We start from the raw sequence: 16,047 nt of genomic DNA, 5'->3' as shown, positions 1-16,047 counted from the left end.
TATTGTATAGTGGTCTCTCCAGTTACTAGTATTGGGTTTGTAAAAGCCAAGTGATGAGTGAATTTGTGGATTAAGAAGACAAGACATTATGGCAGTGTTCACAAAGGGGTATTCTGTTAATAACTGGCGTTAGATCATGAAGGTATCTTGTTAAAAATAAGTTATACTGACTGGTGATGGGAACATAAGTTCCTGCAACCACTTAGGAAAATAGTTTGGTGTTTCTGGAAAAGTGTTAAGATTTTCATGGCAGTCAGTTTGACTTCTGAATATATACTCTAGAGGAACTGATGCATATGTGCACCAGTATACATATTCAACATTTGCAGCAGAATTATTTGTAATAGCAAAAAATTGCTGTGTAAGTTGGATAAATGGTGGAATGTTCATATAATGAAACATAACAATGAGAATGACCAACTCAACCACAAGGATGAGTCTAATAAACAGAAGATTGAAGAAAGAAATGAAGATACACAAGAATTCATAAACCTTGATAGAACATAAACTTCAGAAATAGACCCAGCTAGCTTCTGGAGTGCTGCTTACCATTTGTTATTTTCATCCTGGGTAATAGTTACATAGGTGTTTATAATATGTACTATAATGTGTATGTTTGTACCTTTCTTGATGTGTATTTCACAGTTGAAGAAAAAATAACACCAATTACTACCTTCCATCCAAAACCAATTAATTCTGAGTTGCTAGGACCTGGGAGTCTGTATTTTAAGCAGGATTCTCAGATAATTACAGTAGAGTTGTAAATCGCTGCCTTATGGAAAAATTAAGTTTGAAGTCCTCAAAGGCAGCTAAGGAAATAATAGAATCAGTTATGGTGGGTACTCTAACTGCCATTCATTTCTAATTTTGAGATGGCTTATGAAATGATGGTACATGACCATTGATGACCATGATGGGAAAAGGAAAGAAGAAAGGTTGAATATTATTATGTTCTCTAGACCCTCTACCCCCTCTTCTCAGAGTGGTCTAAATATATTAACAGTCTAAATATAAAAAGAATTCCACTATGTTCCTCCTACTTTGGCTTAATAGGTTTTTATTGAGCATTTATTATTTGGTAACAAGCAGTGTTTTTTGCGATGTTGGTAAAACTAGAATTTTTATGGAGTGTGTCTTGAAACTTTCTACTAATGAGGATTGAAAGGAAACATGAAGTCCAGGTCACTTTGCAGTTCTTTATAGAGTGCAACCAAATGATTTCAAAACTTAGTGACAGACTTATATACTTGCCTGGTCTACTTTTTCATTGTTTTGAGTTCTAATTAAGTCTGTGTTCTTTAAAGTGCTTATACCGGTTTACAGTCCCATCAAGATTTTCACATCCTTGCCAGCACTTGTTTTTGTCAGAATTAGGGATTTTTGACAGTCCGCTTGGTATGAAATGTTACCTCATTGTGGTATTGGTTTTTATATCCTTGATCACTAATGAAGTTAAACATCTTTTCATACGTTTCTATTCTTCTTGTATGTGTGTGTGAGAGAGAAGCCTATTCAAGTCTTGTGCCTAATTTTTCCCTTTTGAGTTATTGATACTTTCCTTATTGATTCATAGGAATTCTTGACACATTTTGAATGCTAGTCTTTATCAGTTCAATTGTTGCAAATTGTGGTTGTTTTTTTTGTTTGTTTGTTTTTACTTTATGGTGGCTTTGGATGAACAAATGTTCTTAATCGATTTCTCCTTTTCATATTTAATGATTTTAGTATATATCTGTTAGAGATGAGTACATGAACAAAAACTTGGCAATGTCATTATCATACCTAAAAACTAATGCTTCCTAATTGTCACATAGTGATAAAACTTCCAGTTGTCTCAGATTATACTTTGTTTGAAGTTTGTTTGAATTAGGTGCCATAGTTTGTAATCAGTTGCAAATGTTTTTTAAGCCTCTTTGAAGCTATAGTTTCCCCCACTGTCTTTTGTTTTTCCTTGTAAATTATTTGTTGAAACTGGATTTATTATTGCTTTGTTGCATATGAAAAGTATGAAACAAAGGCTTTTTCATTGTTCTTTTGCTAATATATATCATAGGTGGTGATGTGCTCTTCCTTTAGGGGGCACATTATGCTTGCTAGTCTCTTTAAAATATTCTTAATTGTAATATAATCTAATATTTCAGTCATATTCTTAGCAGCTTTCTCATATTCTTTTCATAATTTTAAGGGGTTTGGAGGAATTGGAAGTATGCATTCCAGTTGACTTCAAGATATCCTGTATTTATCACATTGTTAATGTCTGCGTGATAATTCCATTGAAAGAATCCTCTGTAATTACTTAATCATCCTGCTATTTGCCATTTGGTTGCTTTCAGTTTATTTTCCAATAAACAACCAATTACCAACTTTATACGTATACCTTTGCTCATGTTGTTTAGCAACATCCCTGATTTCTACCCACTGCATGCCACTAGCACATACACACAGACACACACCATTATATAAACTGGGTGTTTAAAAAGTAGTATTTTAGGGAGGGTTTTTTGGTTGTTTTGTTTTGTTTCTTTTCTATTTTAGAATTTTTAAATGAGTGGCCGGTCTTCTACTAAATTGAAATAGTGTTGTATCATGTCTGTAAGTTAGAAACTTCTTCTTAGATAATAACAGACTTTGTTATAGACTTTTTTTTAATGTGTGCAATGCACATTGCTTTTTCATTTATTATGAATATTTTTGTATATCAAGTTGTCTTTAACATCTTTTAATATAAATTTAAAGGTACAAATGACAGACTGAATCTAAGGCATTAGTTTTCAGCAGGAGGCTCTTACGCTTCCCAGAGATACTTGGCAATACGTGGAGATATTTTTGGTTGTCACAGAAAAAAGGAGGAGGTGCTACTGGCTTCTAGTGGAGTAGAGGCCATGGGTGCTGTTGAACTTCCTATAATGCACAGGACAGCCCCCCAACAACAGTTTTCCTAGTCCAAAATGTTGGTAATACCAAGACTGAGAAACCCTGATCTATGGTATTTAACTGTAAATGGAGATTTTTTTTTTATTTTTCTTGGAGTTTAAATCTGTCATATCTTATTGTTCAGTACCACTTAAATAATTCTGTGCTCAGCTGTGTTGTTTTTCTGATGAATATTCTTTATCTGGTGACACTTTTAAGCAGTGATGAATAATAAATGTTGTTGCCATATCATTTAAAATTTATTTTCTAGGCCAGTTGGACAAATGCAAGTAAAAAGCAGCGAGAAAAGCTACTTGAGCTGATACGTCGTCTTGCAGAAGATGACAAAGATGGTGTGATGGCACACAAAGTGTTGAACCTCCTCTGGAATCTGGCCCATAGTGATGATGTGCCTGTAGACATCATGGACCTGGCTCTCAGTGCCCACATAAAAATACTAGATTATAGTTGTTCCCAGGTAAGGGTGTGCTGTCTTGCTCACTTTCTGTGACCTTTCTCTTTCACGATGAGGATGGCTTTTAGATATAGAATAGTTCTAGGTTTTTCTGACATTATTTTTGAAGTGATCTTTAAGAATTGACATACTTGGTTCACGTAAGTCTGCCTTCCTGTGTCTCTTATGTCTTAAATTTTCTGCATCATCTGAAAGCATTTTAGTCTTCTTGGTAGAAAGACAGTATAAATAAGTTACCTAGTCGTGGTAATGTCAGGTGTATGGTGCTAAATACCAGTTTCAAGTAGATCATAAGATACTAAAACTAATTATGGACTTTAGAGGTAAGAGAAGTTAGGTTTTCTTTGCTTCTTAGGGAAGTTAAGAAAAATTAATAGAATTTGCTAAATACTAAAACATTTAGTGCCTTCCCTATAAGCAAGTGATACAACTTCCCTGCATTCTAACTTGTAGCATGTGTATCTTTTAATTAATGGTAAAATGAATATTGCTGAAAAACTAATATCCTGCTTGTTAAAACTATTTGCTATACTGATGAACTGAAATTTAGATAAAAACCAATAAGTTCAAGCAGGTGTGGGTGTTTTTTTTTACTATACTTGTGATAGTTCATTAAGTATTTGGTATATCAAATAATAAACACCTCAAGTTTAAATTATTTGGTTAAACACACAAATACAAAATAAAAGTAATCCGAACTTAAATTTTTAGGTACACAAACCTGCATTTCTGATTACTATGGACTCAGGAGTAAAGTAAATTAAGTAGGAAAAGTAAAAATATTTGAAGTAGTTTTGATTTTATAACATTAATTTTTAATTGCTTATCACTGTTTCTGTCTCTCTCCTTGTGTGTATGTGGAGATGTCCTTATTTTTATTTTTGGTGAATTTTTTTTTCACTCGGTTGCTGTACCATTGTTTCCTTGATAAAATACAAGTTTTCTGTGTTCTTACTATGCTAAAAACAAACCCATGCAGAGTAGCAATCAGAGTTACATGTTCTTGCTGGATTTTTAGTATATGGTAGAATCTCTTAAAACATTGGATAAAGCTTAAATGCCTACCTTCTGGCAACTTTTAAAATCAAACTTTCTGTCAGTGTGCGTAATACCTTTCGGTAGATATATCTGAATCTATGTCATGTTGAGTTTTTATAATAGTATTTAGGAGTTTTGGTAGTATATGTGGAATAAAAGCATATTTAAAGCAGCTTTTTTTATTATTAAATTCTTTACTGCAATGATGCTGGTATTACAAGAAGAGCTCTATTTGGTAATTCTCAAACTAATTTGGAGGTAGAATTCTTCTGAGTATTGACCTATATAAAACACTGAAATTGTTTCTTAAGGACCGTGACACACAGAAGATACAGTGGATAGATCGTTTTATAGAAGAGCTTCGTACAAATGACAAATGGGTAATTCCTGCACTGAAACAAATTAGAGAAATTTGTAGTTTGTTTGGTGAAGCACCTCAGAATTTGAGGTAAGACTTAACAGAAAATTTCAATGTTTTTAATTACATATTTTATTGAAAAGAAACATTGTTTGGTGAAAGCAGGTTTTAAAAAGAAAACTAGAGTAGGGTGACAGGAAGCTTGCACACTAAATTCAAACAAAAGAGGATTCCTTTATCACATCGACCTCTATGATTTTATTGACTAAGAAGACAGAATTTAGTGATACATATCAGAATAGAGGTGATAATATTGTCTTCATGTTATCTGTTCCAGCTCATAAAATCAGAAAGTCCAAGAACAAATTATTTCAGTAACTAAAGTTTGGCATGTAAGATACTTAAAGTTGGCTATTTAACAGAAATTTAGCTAAAATAAATCAGAAAAAAGGTATTTTCAAACTATGCCTTGTCATCTTTCATCATTTAAACATACATGCAATCTAATATTTGAAATTAACTTTAAAAATTAACCATTTAAAAAACTAGTAGGTTTATTTTACTGTGAAGACTTTCGTAGCATGACATTTCAAAGTCAATAAAACATTAACTATTTCAGAGTAAACCGATCATGGAAAGATAACATCTGTAAGAAAGAAAAATTAATGGATTAGCGTAGATACTGGTGAAAAGGGAAACAAAGCAGGAGGGATAAAATGAAATGAGAAATGACGTTAATAGATAGAAAACATGCCACTGAAAGTATATTGGCATACTTGCTAGAAATAAGAGATAATTCTGTACTTTGGCTAATAAAATTTTAATGAAAGCCCTTTCTTTGATTAAATCCTCCACTACAATTACAACATAAATCTTCGTGGTGCTAATGTTAAAAGAAATGTTTCTGTTTTATAACTCTGATAATAATCATGTAAACTTAGAAGCACCTTGGTACTACTATGTATAGTATAGAAGACGACATCAGTCGTTGATTTTTCCCATAGTGTGAATTGGAAAATATTAATGCATAGTTTTTGTATAAAGTAAGAATAATGGAATTAATGTCTTATTTTTGAGGCATTAATTATTTTCTTTTAAATCGCTTACTATTATCGTTAAAGTAAATGGCCAAGTTAATTCTGTTACAAAGGAAACTATTTTAAGTTTTTAAATTAGGAGCTAAGAATTTAGATTGTATAAGCTCTTTTGATTACAGCAGAATTTAATTGCCTAATTATATTGTTAAGTTCTTCTCGTTTCAGTCAAACTCAGCGAAGTCCTCATGTATTCTATCGCCATGACTTAATCAATCAACTTCAGCACAATCATGCCCTAGTTACTTTGGTAGCAGAAAACCTTGCAACTTACATGGAAAGCATGAGGCTGTATGCTAGAGGTATGTATTGTAAGCTAACATGGGAGCTATGGGAAATCACAGCAGTTTCCCGTCCCAGCTTTTTTTTAATCAGTTACCATAGAAGTGACAACAGATATATTTTTAAAGATACAAGGTAGTTGGTTTTATAAATTGTGTTCCTTTATGAGCTTGTGATCTTCTTTTACTTCTGAATCTTACACACCCTAAACTCCAGCCAGCAGTTCAAGGCTCTTTACTAAGCGCTTGCCTTTCTTACTCTCTTTCTTAAATTGATTTCTTTTTCTTCCCTGCCTGGGAGCTCTGCCTGCCTATACTACAATTGGTTGTTACCTCTCTAGGTATGTACCTGACTCGCTTCCAGCCTTTGCTTCCTTCCTCCCACCACCTTTATCTTTTTAAGAAAACTTTTGTCAAAGTCTGTTCTTGCAAATACCATAGTTCTTTTGTAATCCTAAGTCTGTGTCTCATAAGTTCTTCAGACTTGATGAATTGAAAATTTATGAGATCCAAGACTACTAGAGTCCACATACTTACATTGGATTTCAAAGTGTGAATTTGTTTTAACATGTTCAGGTAGAGATTTCTGTGGCGTCAACAGTCAGTTTTTAAGCGCCTGCCATGTATGGAGCTCTGTTTCAATGTGTTTTTGCCCTCTGACAATTGTGTCTGAGTGTGTGTGCTAGAGTGCAGATGGGTTGTTGGTACATATTCCTCTGTCTTACACCAAATTCATAGGCTCCAAAATAAACCCCCAAACTTGCTTGTAGGTTGAAGTTGGTCCCCATAGCCACAGAAAGAAAACTTTATATTACCAGAGAGATAGAATTAACATAATGGATATTGAACATAACACTCCTTTAACATGTTAGAGTCTGCAGAAGCCAATATATGTATTAAAAATGAGGATATTTCTCGTACCTCATTATTTGAAGATTTAGACTGTTGGCATCGTTGAATAAAATTCCAACTAAGGCTCTTGCACATTGCCAGGATATTTTTCCTTAACACTGTAGGTACGTACGTACATACATTCCCATATAAAATTCAGATAAACATAATTGAAAAATGAAGCAGCTCTCAGATACCTGAGCTGATTTTGTTGACTGTCTTCCATTTACACTCTGAGCATAAGCAATCTAAGCATCAGGCAACTGATAGGCACCAGGCAGTGATCTTTTATCATTTCATTTCTTAGTTCCTTCTGAGTAGCATGCTAGAATAATCATGGCAATATATGAATGCAGCCAACATGTGGTACATGTTTGCATATGTCAAACGAAATCTGAGAGAGGTATAAGCTTAGTTTAATGTAATTGATTCTTCATCATGATGTCACCTCCTCTTTCTGGTACAATGCCCTCAACAGAGGCTAATGTAGGCCTTCCACCCAATGAAGCCTTAATATAAATCACATGACTCCATTGCTAATTTTTACATACTTTATTTGCATATGCTATTTCATTTAATTTCATTGGCACAGTTTGAGACCCCTGTTGTAGAGGCTATCAGGAGATGATACACATGCAATTCAACCTCACTCGAATTTTCTGCTCCTTTGCAGTCAAATTCTACATGAGTCTTTGCTTCGTCTCAGTTGCATGGACTTAACATCTTCAGGCTTCAGTTTCCCCTTCTTATATTGTCTGTATCTTCATAAAGTAAGAACTGTGAATCTGCACAGATTGCCTAGATTTGAAACATGACCTAACGTATTAGGTGTATGACCTTGAACAAGTTATTTATGCTAGAATAATGCCTGACACATAGTAAGCCCTTGAATTTTTGTTGCTATGTTCCCCTGAGTTTATTGGAACCATACCTTCTGTTTGTCCTAACCTTTGATATACCTTTTCTTCCTCTGTTATAGTACTCTTCTGATTAATACTGATCAGTCTCCAGCTAGTAAAATTCTCCTATTAAAACAGGCTTTTCACAACATTTAGAAATTGGTGGTTGATGATACCATCAGTCACCAATTTCCAAGTCTGTAATTCTAAAATAAATTTCTTTTAGCCTCTATATAATAAAAGTGTTGCATGGATCCCATTAGGTATGAGACATTATTCAGTAGGATAATATCAGGCTTCTAGTTTACTGATATTCTTAGTTTCTGAAAAGTATTTCACCAATATTAAGTATTTGTCCTGCCCATGTTTCATCTCTACTAGTATCTTAAGCTTTGGGGAGGAAAAAACACCACTTCCTCAATAGTATAGTCAGCTGATTCTACCTCCTGTTTTAGCATTATTTATAACTAAAATTGTCTTCAGTATTTACTCGTGTTCTTATTCTTACTGTCTTGGTGCTTACCAAGTTATTCTTTAAAAGGTTTTTTATGTGCATACAACACAATATAAAACCATCTTTCAGTTTTTCCTTAAGTTTTACCTTATTGGTAGGATAGACTGTACTGAGTTGAACACTTATAAAAGGTTTTATTTACCTTTTTTCCTTGGTTTCTGGTTAGAGTTGGAGGACTTGTCTTTACTGTAGATCACATTTTTGCATTCTGTCTTCCAAGGGCTGCCACTTTAAATTGCATCCTCATATACAAGGAAACCTCACTAAAATTAACAACTGATTTATCAGAACATTGAAGGCAATAGGACAACCTATTCAAAGTGCCAGGGGCAGAGGAGGGACCTGACAACTAAGAACCTTACATTCAGCAAAACTGTCTTTCAAAAATGAAAAGTAAAGACATTCTCAAACACTGGGATAATTTGTTGTTAGCCAGCTTGCCTGAGAAGAAATACTAAAGGAAGTAATTAGACTGAAAGCAAGTGACAGCAGACAGTAATTCAGAGCCACCCAAAAACAGCAGAATGTATATTCTTCTCACATATACACAGTATTCTGCAGGACAGACCATACTCTAGGCCATAAGCAAGCCTTACTAACCTTAAAAGTGTTGAAATTATACAAAGTAAGGTTTTTTTGGTCTACAGTGGAATTAAATTATAAATTAAAAAGTAAATCTGGGAATGTCACAAGTGTGTCAAAAGTATACATGCATTACTAACCTAGTGGGTCAAAGATGAAATGACAAGTGAAATGAGAATATGCTGAGATGAATGAAAAAAAACATGGAATATAAAAACTAATGGTGTGTTCCTAAATCAGTGCTTAGAGGAAATCAGTAACATTTCACCTTCAAAAAGTGGGAGAGAGAAAACTAACCTGAAAACAGAAAGAAATTAATAAAGATTAGAGTGGAGATAAGTGAAATAGAGAAGAGAAAAATCAATGAACGTTCTTGAAAAAGATCAGCAAAATTCACAAACCTTCTAGTTAGGCTCAGTTGGGAAAGTCAAAAAGAAGATACCACTGCTAACCTTACAAAAATAAGAAAAATAAGAGAATGCCAAATTACTGAAATTGACTCAAGAAGCAACTGAAAATCTGAATAGATGTATATAACATGTAAAAAGATTGAATTAGTAATCAAAAAACTTCCCACAGAGAAAAGCCCAGAACCAGGTGGCTTCATTAGTGAATTTACTGAGTATTTAAAGAAGAATTAACACTAGAATTAAACCAATTCTTTCAAAAAGATAGAGGAACTGGGGCTTCCCTGGTGGTCCAGTGGTTAAGAATCCACCTTGCAAAAAATAAAATTCCTTGTATTTAAAAAAAAAGAATCCACCTTGCAGTGCAAGGGACACGAGTTTGGTCCCTGGTCAGGGAATAAGATCCCACATGCCTCAGAGCAGCTAAGCCCCCACTCCACAACTAGAGAGTCCATGTTCTGCAATGAAAGCTCCAACATCACAACAAGGATCCTGTATGCCACAAGTAAGACCCAACACAGCCAAAGAAAGAGGAGCATTTTCAGGCTCATTCTATAAAGCCATTGTTAATCTGACACCAAAATAATACAAAGACATGGAAAGAAAACTACAGACCTTGTGAATATAGTCAAAAGTTCTCAAAAAACAAGCAAACAGAATCTTAACGATGTATAAGAAAGATACTGAATGTGTCCCTGGAATACAATGTTGATTTGACACTCCAAAGTCATTTGTTATAGAATAAAGGGCCAGAACTATGAGGTCATCTCAGTAGATGCAGAGAAAGCATTTGACAAAGTCCAACACCTTTCGTTATAAAAACATTCGGCAAACTAGGACTAGAGAAATTTCCTCGACCTGATAAAGCACATCTCAAAAAAGCTACAGCTAACATCATACTTAACAGGGAAAGGCTGACTACTTCCCTCTCAGAAACAGGAATGAGACAAGGATTTCCACTCTAGTCGCTTCTGTTGAACTTTCTCCTGGAGATGCTAGTGAAATTAACTAGACATGAAAAAGAAAAAGCATCCAGATTGGAAAAGAAACAGTGTCTCTAATCCTAGATAACACCATGCAAAAAATCCTAAAGAATCTGCTAAAATCTCAAGTCGATTGGCCAGTTGAGGCCTGAAAAGAACCATCCATTGCAGATCAGAGCCCTTGCTAAATCGATGAATAAGAAGGAGAGTGAGTCTCTTCCTCCCCTTAAACTTGTCCTCATTACCATGAACTCAAGGTAAACCAGCTGAGAAGGCTCGATGGAGGACCTAGGAGTTCAAGACCTGGAATTAAACATTCCATTTGATGAATTAAAGAACTACTTGTCTCAAGGAACCAGCATTTTGGGATTGGGATTGTTGAGTGTATGGCAGCTGGCACGATTGTCCTCATACACGATTCATCGTCTGTGGAAAGATTATTCCAATAATGCCATACCTGTACAAATTAAAGATATTTTGTATTAAAAAAAAAGACATAATTAAGAAATGGGCAGAGGATCTGAATAGACATTTTTCCAAAGATATACTAGTGGTCAATAGACATGAAATAATGCTCAATACCATTAGTTATTAGTGAAATGCAAATCAAAACTTCAGTGAGATACTAGTACTTCACACCTCTAGGATGTCGGGAGAAAAAAGACAACAGCAAGTGTTAGCCGTAGGCTGACTAATCTCAGTTATTTAGAGCTGAATGTTTACAGGAAGAATATAAACATCCTGTTTATGTTTTATAAGCCCGGAAGCTCATCTGTAGCAAAGTGGAAGGCTTCTCTATTCCTGTTTAGCAGAGAGGGATCTGTTTACTTCTCGACTTTTTGTGATTATTGTTTGGCTTTCACTGAATGTTTTCAAAGCTCTTCTATATGTTCAGGGTCCTGGCTCTTCAAGTGCTAACATCTAAATAGAAGGGAGAGAAGGCTGAAACTGGTGGGTAAATTTGATAGACTAGCTATTTGCATAGTCTGAAAGTGTCTCCCCATGAATTCATTAAAAAGAAAAATAGTAACTTTACAGTGGAGAAACCTGGTGGAAACCGCATTCACCAGGTGATGATAGTTGATGTGAATACTGCCGCAGAGGGACACACACTGTTCCCCCTGATACTGATTCTTTGAGGTGGCTAGAGGGTCATTTTTGTGGTACTCTGCCAAATATCTAGCTTGAATCTAATCATAAGAAAGCATCAGGGGTTCAGGATGGGGAACATATGTAAACCCATGGCTGATTCATGTCAATGTATGGCAAAAACCACTACAATATTGTGAAGTAATTAGCCCCCAACTAAAATAAATAAATTTATTGAGGAAAAAAAAAAGCATCAGAGAAGCCTACATTAAGCAACACGCAACAAAATTGGCTCATAGTTTTATAAAAGGTCAAGAAATAGGATGTTGAATTCTCCAGATTAAAGAAGAGTTAAAAGGCACGACAAATAAATGCAATGTGTTTGATCTTGGATTTGGAGAAAAGAAGGCATAAATGGGAATTATTGGTAAAATTATAATTGGAGTTATTTTTTGGTTATCTTAATTTGGGGTGGGGGGAGATTGGGCAAGGACGCTGCTGGAATTTAGTAGATAGAGAGGCCTGGGATAGTGCTAGATACCCTGCACTGCCCAGGGCAGTCCCACAGCAAAGAACTGTCCACTCCAAATGTCAATAATGTGCTGTTGAGAAGCCTTGGATTAGATAATGTTATTTTATCAGTGTTAATTTGATAATTGTGTGGTTATATAAGAGAATGTCTTTGTTATTTGGAAATACTCATTGCAGGATTTAGGGACATGTCGCCAGCTGACTCTCAAATGGTTTAGAAAAATTATACACATGCATGCATGTATGTAATGACTAATCAAGCAAATAGGGCAAAATGTAAACAGCTGGTGATATGGGTAAAGGTGATGAGGGTTTCTAATATTATTTTTTAAGCTCAATTTTGAAATTATTAAAATTTCCACTAAAAAAGGACCTGCAAAGTAAACAAATCTGTGAGTAAACTCCTTGGTGGGGGTGGAGGTAGTCCATTATTTATTCAGATACTTTGGTGCTCTGAAAAAGAAGATTGCTGACATAGTGGAAGAGAGTTCTATTCCGTTTCTTGAGAAGACCCCTTGAGAAATGGTGCTTTGAGCCCTGATGAAATTGAATTTTTTGGGAATAGACAATGTGTTCAGAACTTTGGGTAGATGGCAGTAGATGTAGATGTAGAAAGCAGGTAGTCATAATACATTGGGCTGCTTTTCTTCACCAAAGCATCAAAAGATGTTTCTAAACATCGTAAATGTTCCATCTTTACAACATGTTAAGATTTTGTTCAGAGAAGAAACCTCACTGTTTTTGAAGACATTGATTACCATTACTGTTTTTTAAGGGTCTCACACAATTAGAACTCTTTGGCACCAGCACACATATACCTTAAGGTTCAGGCTATGAAAATACCAATAATTAATGCTAAAGAGAAATTACACAATTTCTTATTCCTCCATAACTTTCATCAGCTTTCTGGGAGAAGTGTCACTGTTCCCGAGAGGTTGACAGCACTTGTTCAGAACATTTGCTTCTGCTCTAAGTCACAAATCAACCTGACCATTTCCAGGTCATATGACTTTTTCTAATAAATTACAAAAACATAAAACACTCTCTAAGGTGTTTTTAGGACTGGAGGTGCTTTTAAAGATTTTTTTTTTTTTTTTTGCTCTGATCTTCCATTGCAAACACCAAGGCTCTTTTTTTTTTTTCCTATTGTATGATATACTCTTAAGAAAGTAAAATCAAAGGGTTCACTGACTTTTTTTTTTTTTAAGTTTTTTGTTTAAGAATTTCTGATTTAAGCTAGACCTTGTGACCAGTACCTACTCATCCTCATGATAGAAGGGTAGGTTTTCTTAAATTTATCTAAGACTTTAATAACAACATGCTGGGGATAATTACGGTATGATAACTTCATTATATAGAGGAGCATCTTGTGTTACTCTAATGTCCAGATAGAAGTTAGTAATATAATTTTTTATAACTACATTTTTTTCTTCATGAAGACATTTCAGTGTAACAGAAAGGAAATTGGAGAAAAACGTTTGTCTTGGTGGTCAGTTCATAGACCATTCAGGTCAGTCTTATGCTGTAATCAGACATTACTTCATTATGTATGAAAATTGGACAGGGTTGTATGAAGAATTATTTTCGACGACACATTTAACAGACCATTTTCTTTTGGTTAGAAAAAAGGGAAGATTATTTTGGTTGGGAAAAAAGGAGATGGATGACTAATAAGTAAATTTCAATTTAGTGATAATTAACGATCTTTTAACTGACTTGTTTTTCTTCGATTAAAGTCAGCAATGATATGGGTAACCATGTGTATAATGCACAATTTTTCTTAATTTGCAGACCATGAAGACTATGACCCACAAACTGTGAGGCTGGGAAGTAGATACAGTCATGTTCAAGAAGTCCAAGAACGGCTTAACTTCCTTAGGTTTGTTTTAAACAATTAGTGTTGCTCTTTCTAAGACACAGATAAAGAATGTCAAGTTGATATGCTGCATGGCTAGGTCTTTGTTAGGTGGCTCTTGTCACCTTTGATTTTTTCCAATCTGGAAATCCTTACATGAAAGTCACAGGACATTTCCCTGTGTGTTCATGATTAAATATTTTTAAATTATTGACTGAGTTTTAACTTTTCTTCTTTGCAGTATTTGAAAAGAACATATTTAAACCTTTTGTATAGAATTCTGGTCTTCATATTTGTTTATATTGGGAATATATTTAGTTTTTAAAGAACAAATTTCCACATTTGACACAGCCGGCTGGAGAACCATATTAAGGAAATGGGGACAAAAGTCTTTTGGACCAGTACCCTAAAAGAGTGCTTTGAGTTCTCTGGTGCTTTGTTTATACTAACAGTGGCTGACAAAGGCAGTCTGAAATCATGTGTTAATAACATTCTGTTGGGGATGGAGAAAAGAGATTTCTTCCCATAGTGAGTGAGTGAGGGTGTGAAAGTCGCTCAGTTGTGTCCGACTCTTTGCGACTCCATGGAATAGTCCATGGAATTCTCCAGGCCATAATGCTGGAGTGGGTTGCCGCTCCCTTCTCCAGGGATCTTCCCAACCCAGGGATTGAATCCAGGTCTTCCACATTGCAGGCAGATGCTTTACCAGCTGAGCCACCAGGGAAGCCCCTTATTTCCTGTAAGCCAAAGCTAAATGTAGTCCATAGTCCAGGGCTTGATATACTCAGTGATTCACTTTTAATGATTATACACTTATATATTTTAAATTGTTAAAAATTTTTGATAATGAGAGGTTTCTTGCAATTCAGAAACCCCGTCATATATTTTCAGATCATAAGCAAGCTAAGGGAAATGCCCAAATTATCAGTGCTTCAGAAAATCTATTGCATGTATTGTTTTGATACACTGGGGAATTTTCTCCTGGACTGCATTAATTATAGGCTTATGTTTACTGAATTATGTGCTTACTTGGAAATATTTGCATAAGTAGTTACATTAAGATTTTAACTTGAGGGTAAAATCTAGACAACAGAGTTTAAGAAATTTGGCCTTTGTTTAAAGCGAAATGGTTCTGTGAGTTGTAGGGGGATGGGGGTGGGGGGTGGGTATGGTGTTTCAACCATCTGAATGAAAGGACCCTCCTCCCCAGATTGAGAATCATTGCCATAGTAAGACATTGTTATTGATTGGTGTGTGTTGTATCCTTAGATTGCCCAGAACAGAAGAGTGGTTACAAGCTCTTTTGATAAATTAAAGTTTTGGATCACAGAACCTGTTTTAGTCCCTGCTCTATTAGTACTTATCTGTATGACCTACATCAGTTCTCTGAAGGCACAGGAACTGAACTTGACTCACTTTACATTTAAACCTCATAGCAGCACAGGAAGACAGGTATTATCCCCATTTGATTAATAAGGAAACTGAGATTCACATGGCTTAAAGCTATGTTTGAAATCATACAGCCCTGGTGTATAGTTAGTTGCACTACTCAACTAGGTGTATCCAACTTCAGTCTTTGCTCTTTCTATTAGACAAGTGATTTTTCAAACCTACTTTGGAGCCTTAGGGCTTCTGAGAAGCTTCCTCCAAGATTTCTGGACAAGCAGTGGAAGTTTTATCTCCCTTTCTCACTTCTTTCCTCCTCTTCCCAACAGTTGGAGCAGCTCTTGCTTTTATTTTTTATACAGTGCCCTTCCAAATGGAATTTTTGCTTAAAGAAAGCAAAAAAAAAAAAAAAAAGAAGACCACACACACACACAACCCAAAAATGAAAACAGTTGTATTATATCACTTTGGACCTCAGCTTCCTGTCTATAAATTAGACAGGGTAACAGGGTTAGGTAGGACAGGTGCTAGAAAGCCCTCTTTAAGCTCAACAATCTTATGAAAATATCAAAGAGAATAGAATTAATAACTCAAAATACTTTGAAATGAAAAGGGAACCTTAAATACATTCACTTTACTCTGTAATTGGGTAAAGAGGCACCATTAGATTAGCTAAAAATTGTGTTAAGTTTTTCAGAATAAAATGAGATGTTCATTCTGTCATTCAGAGATACGGCAGACAGGGTGGGTG

The 16,047-nt window shown here is 35.0% G+C and overlaps 1 protein-coding gene across 6 annotated transcripts in view; it reads left to right on the top strand.

Moving 5' to 3' along the window:
* USP9X (ubiquitin specific peptidase 9 X-linked) overlaps nucleotides 1-16,047 on the top strand; it is a 139,298-nt gene that overhangs the window by 72,002 nt on the left and 51,249 nt on the right. For 4 of the 6 annotated variants that reach the window (XM_081564465.1, XM_081564468.1, XM_081564467.1 and 1 more), the window contains exons 12-15: nucleotides 3,185-3,391; nucleotides 4,738-4,874; nucleotides 6,047-6,180; nucleotides 13,847-13,934. In XM_081564465.1, coding sequence (XP_081420591.1) covers nucleotides 3,185-3,391; nucleotides 4,738-4,874; nucleotides 6,047-6,180; nucleotides 13,847-13,934 — 566 coding nt within the window. Of the gene's footprint in view, nucleotides 1-3,184; nucleotides 3,392-4,737; nucleotides 4,875-6,031; nucleotides 6,181-13,846; nucleotides 13,935-16,047 lie in introns of all 6 variants that reach the window. The other 2 variants (XM_081564466.1, XM_081564463.1) reach the window with 1 other exon arrangement.

This window comes from Giraffa tippelskirchi, chromosome X (assembly GCF_054371585.1).
Source record: "Giraffa tippelskirchi isolate mGirTip1 chromosome X, T2T-mGirTip1v1.2.pri, whole genome shotgun sequence".
NCBI lineage: Eukaryota > Metazoa > Chordata > Mammalia > Artiodactyla > Giraffidae > Giraffa > Giraffa tippelskirchi.
This window is presented reverse-complemented; position numbering and strand designations above follow the sequence as displayed.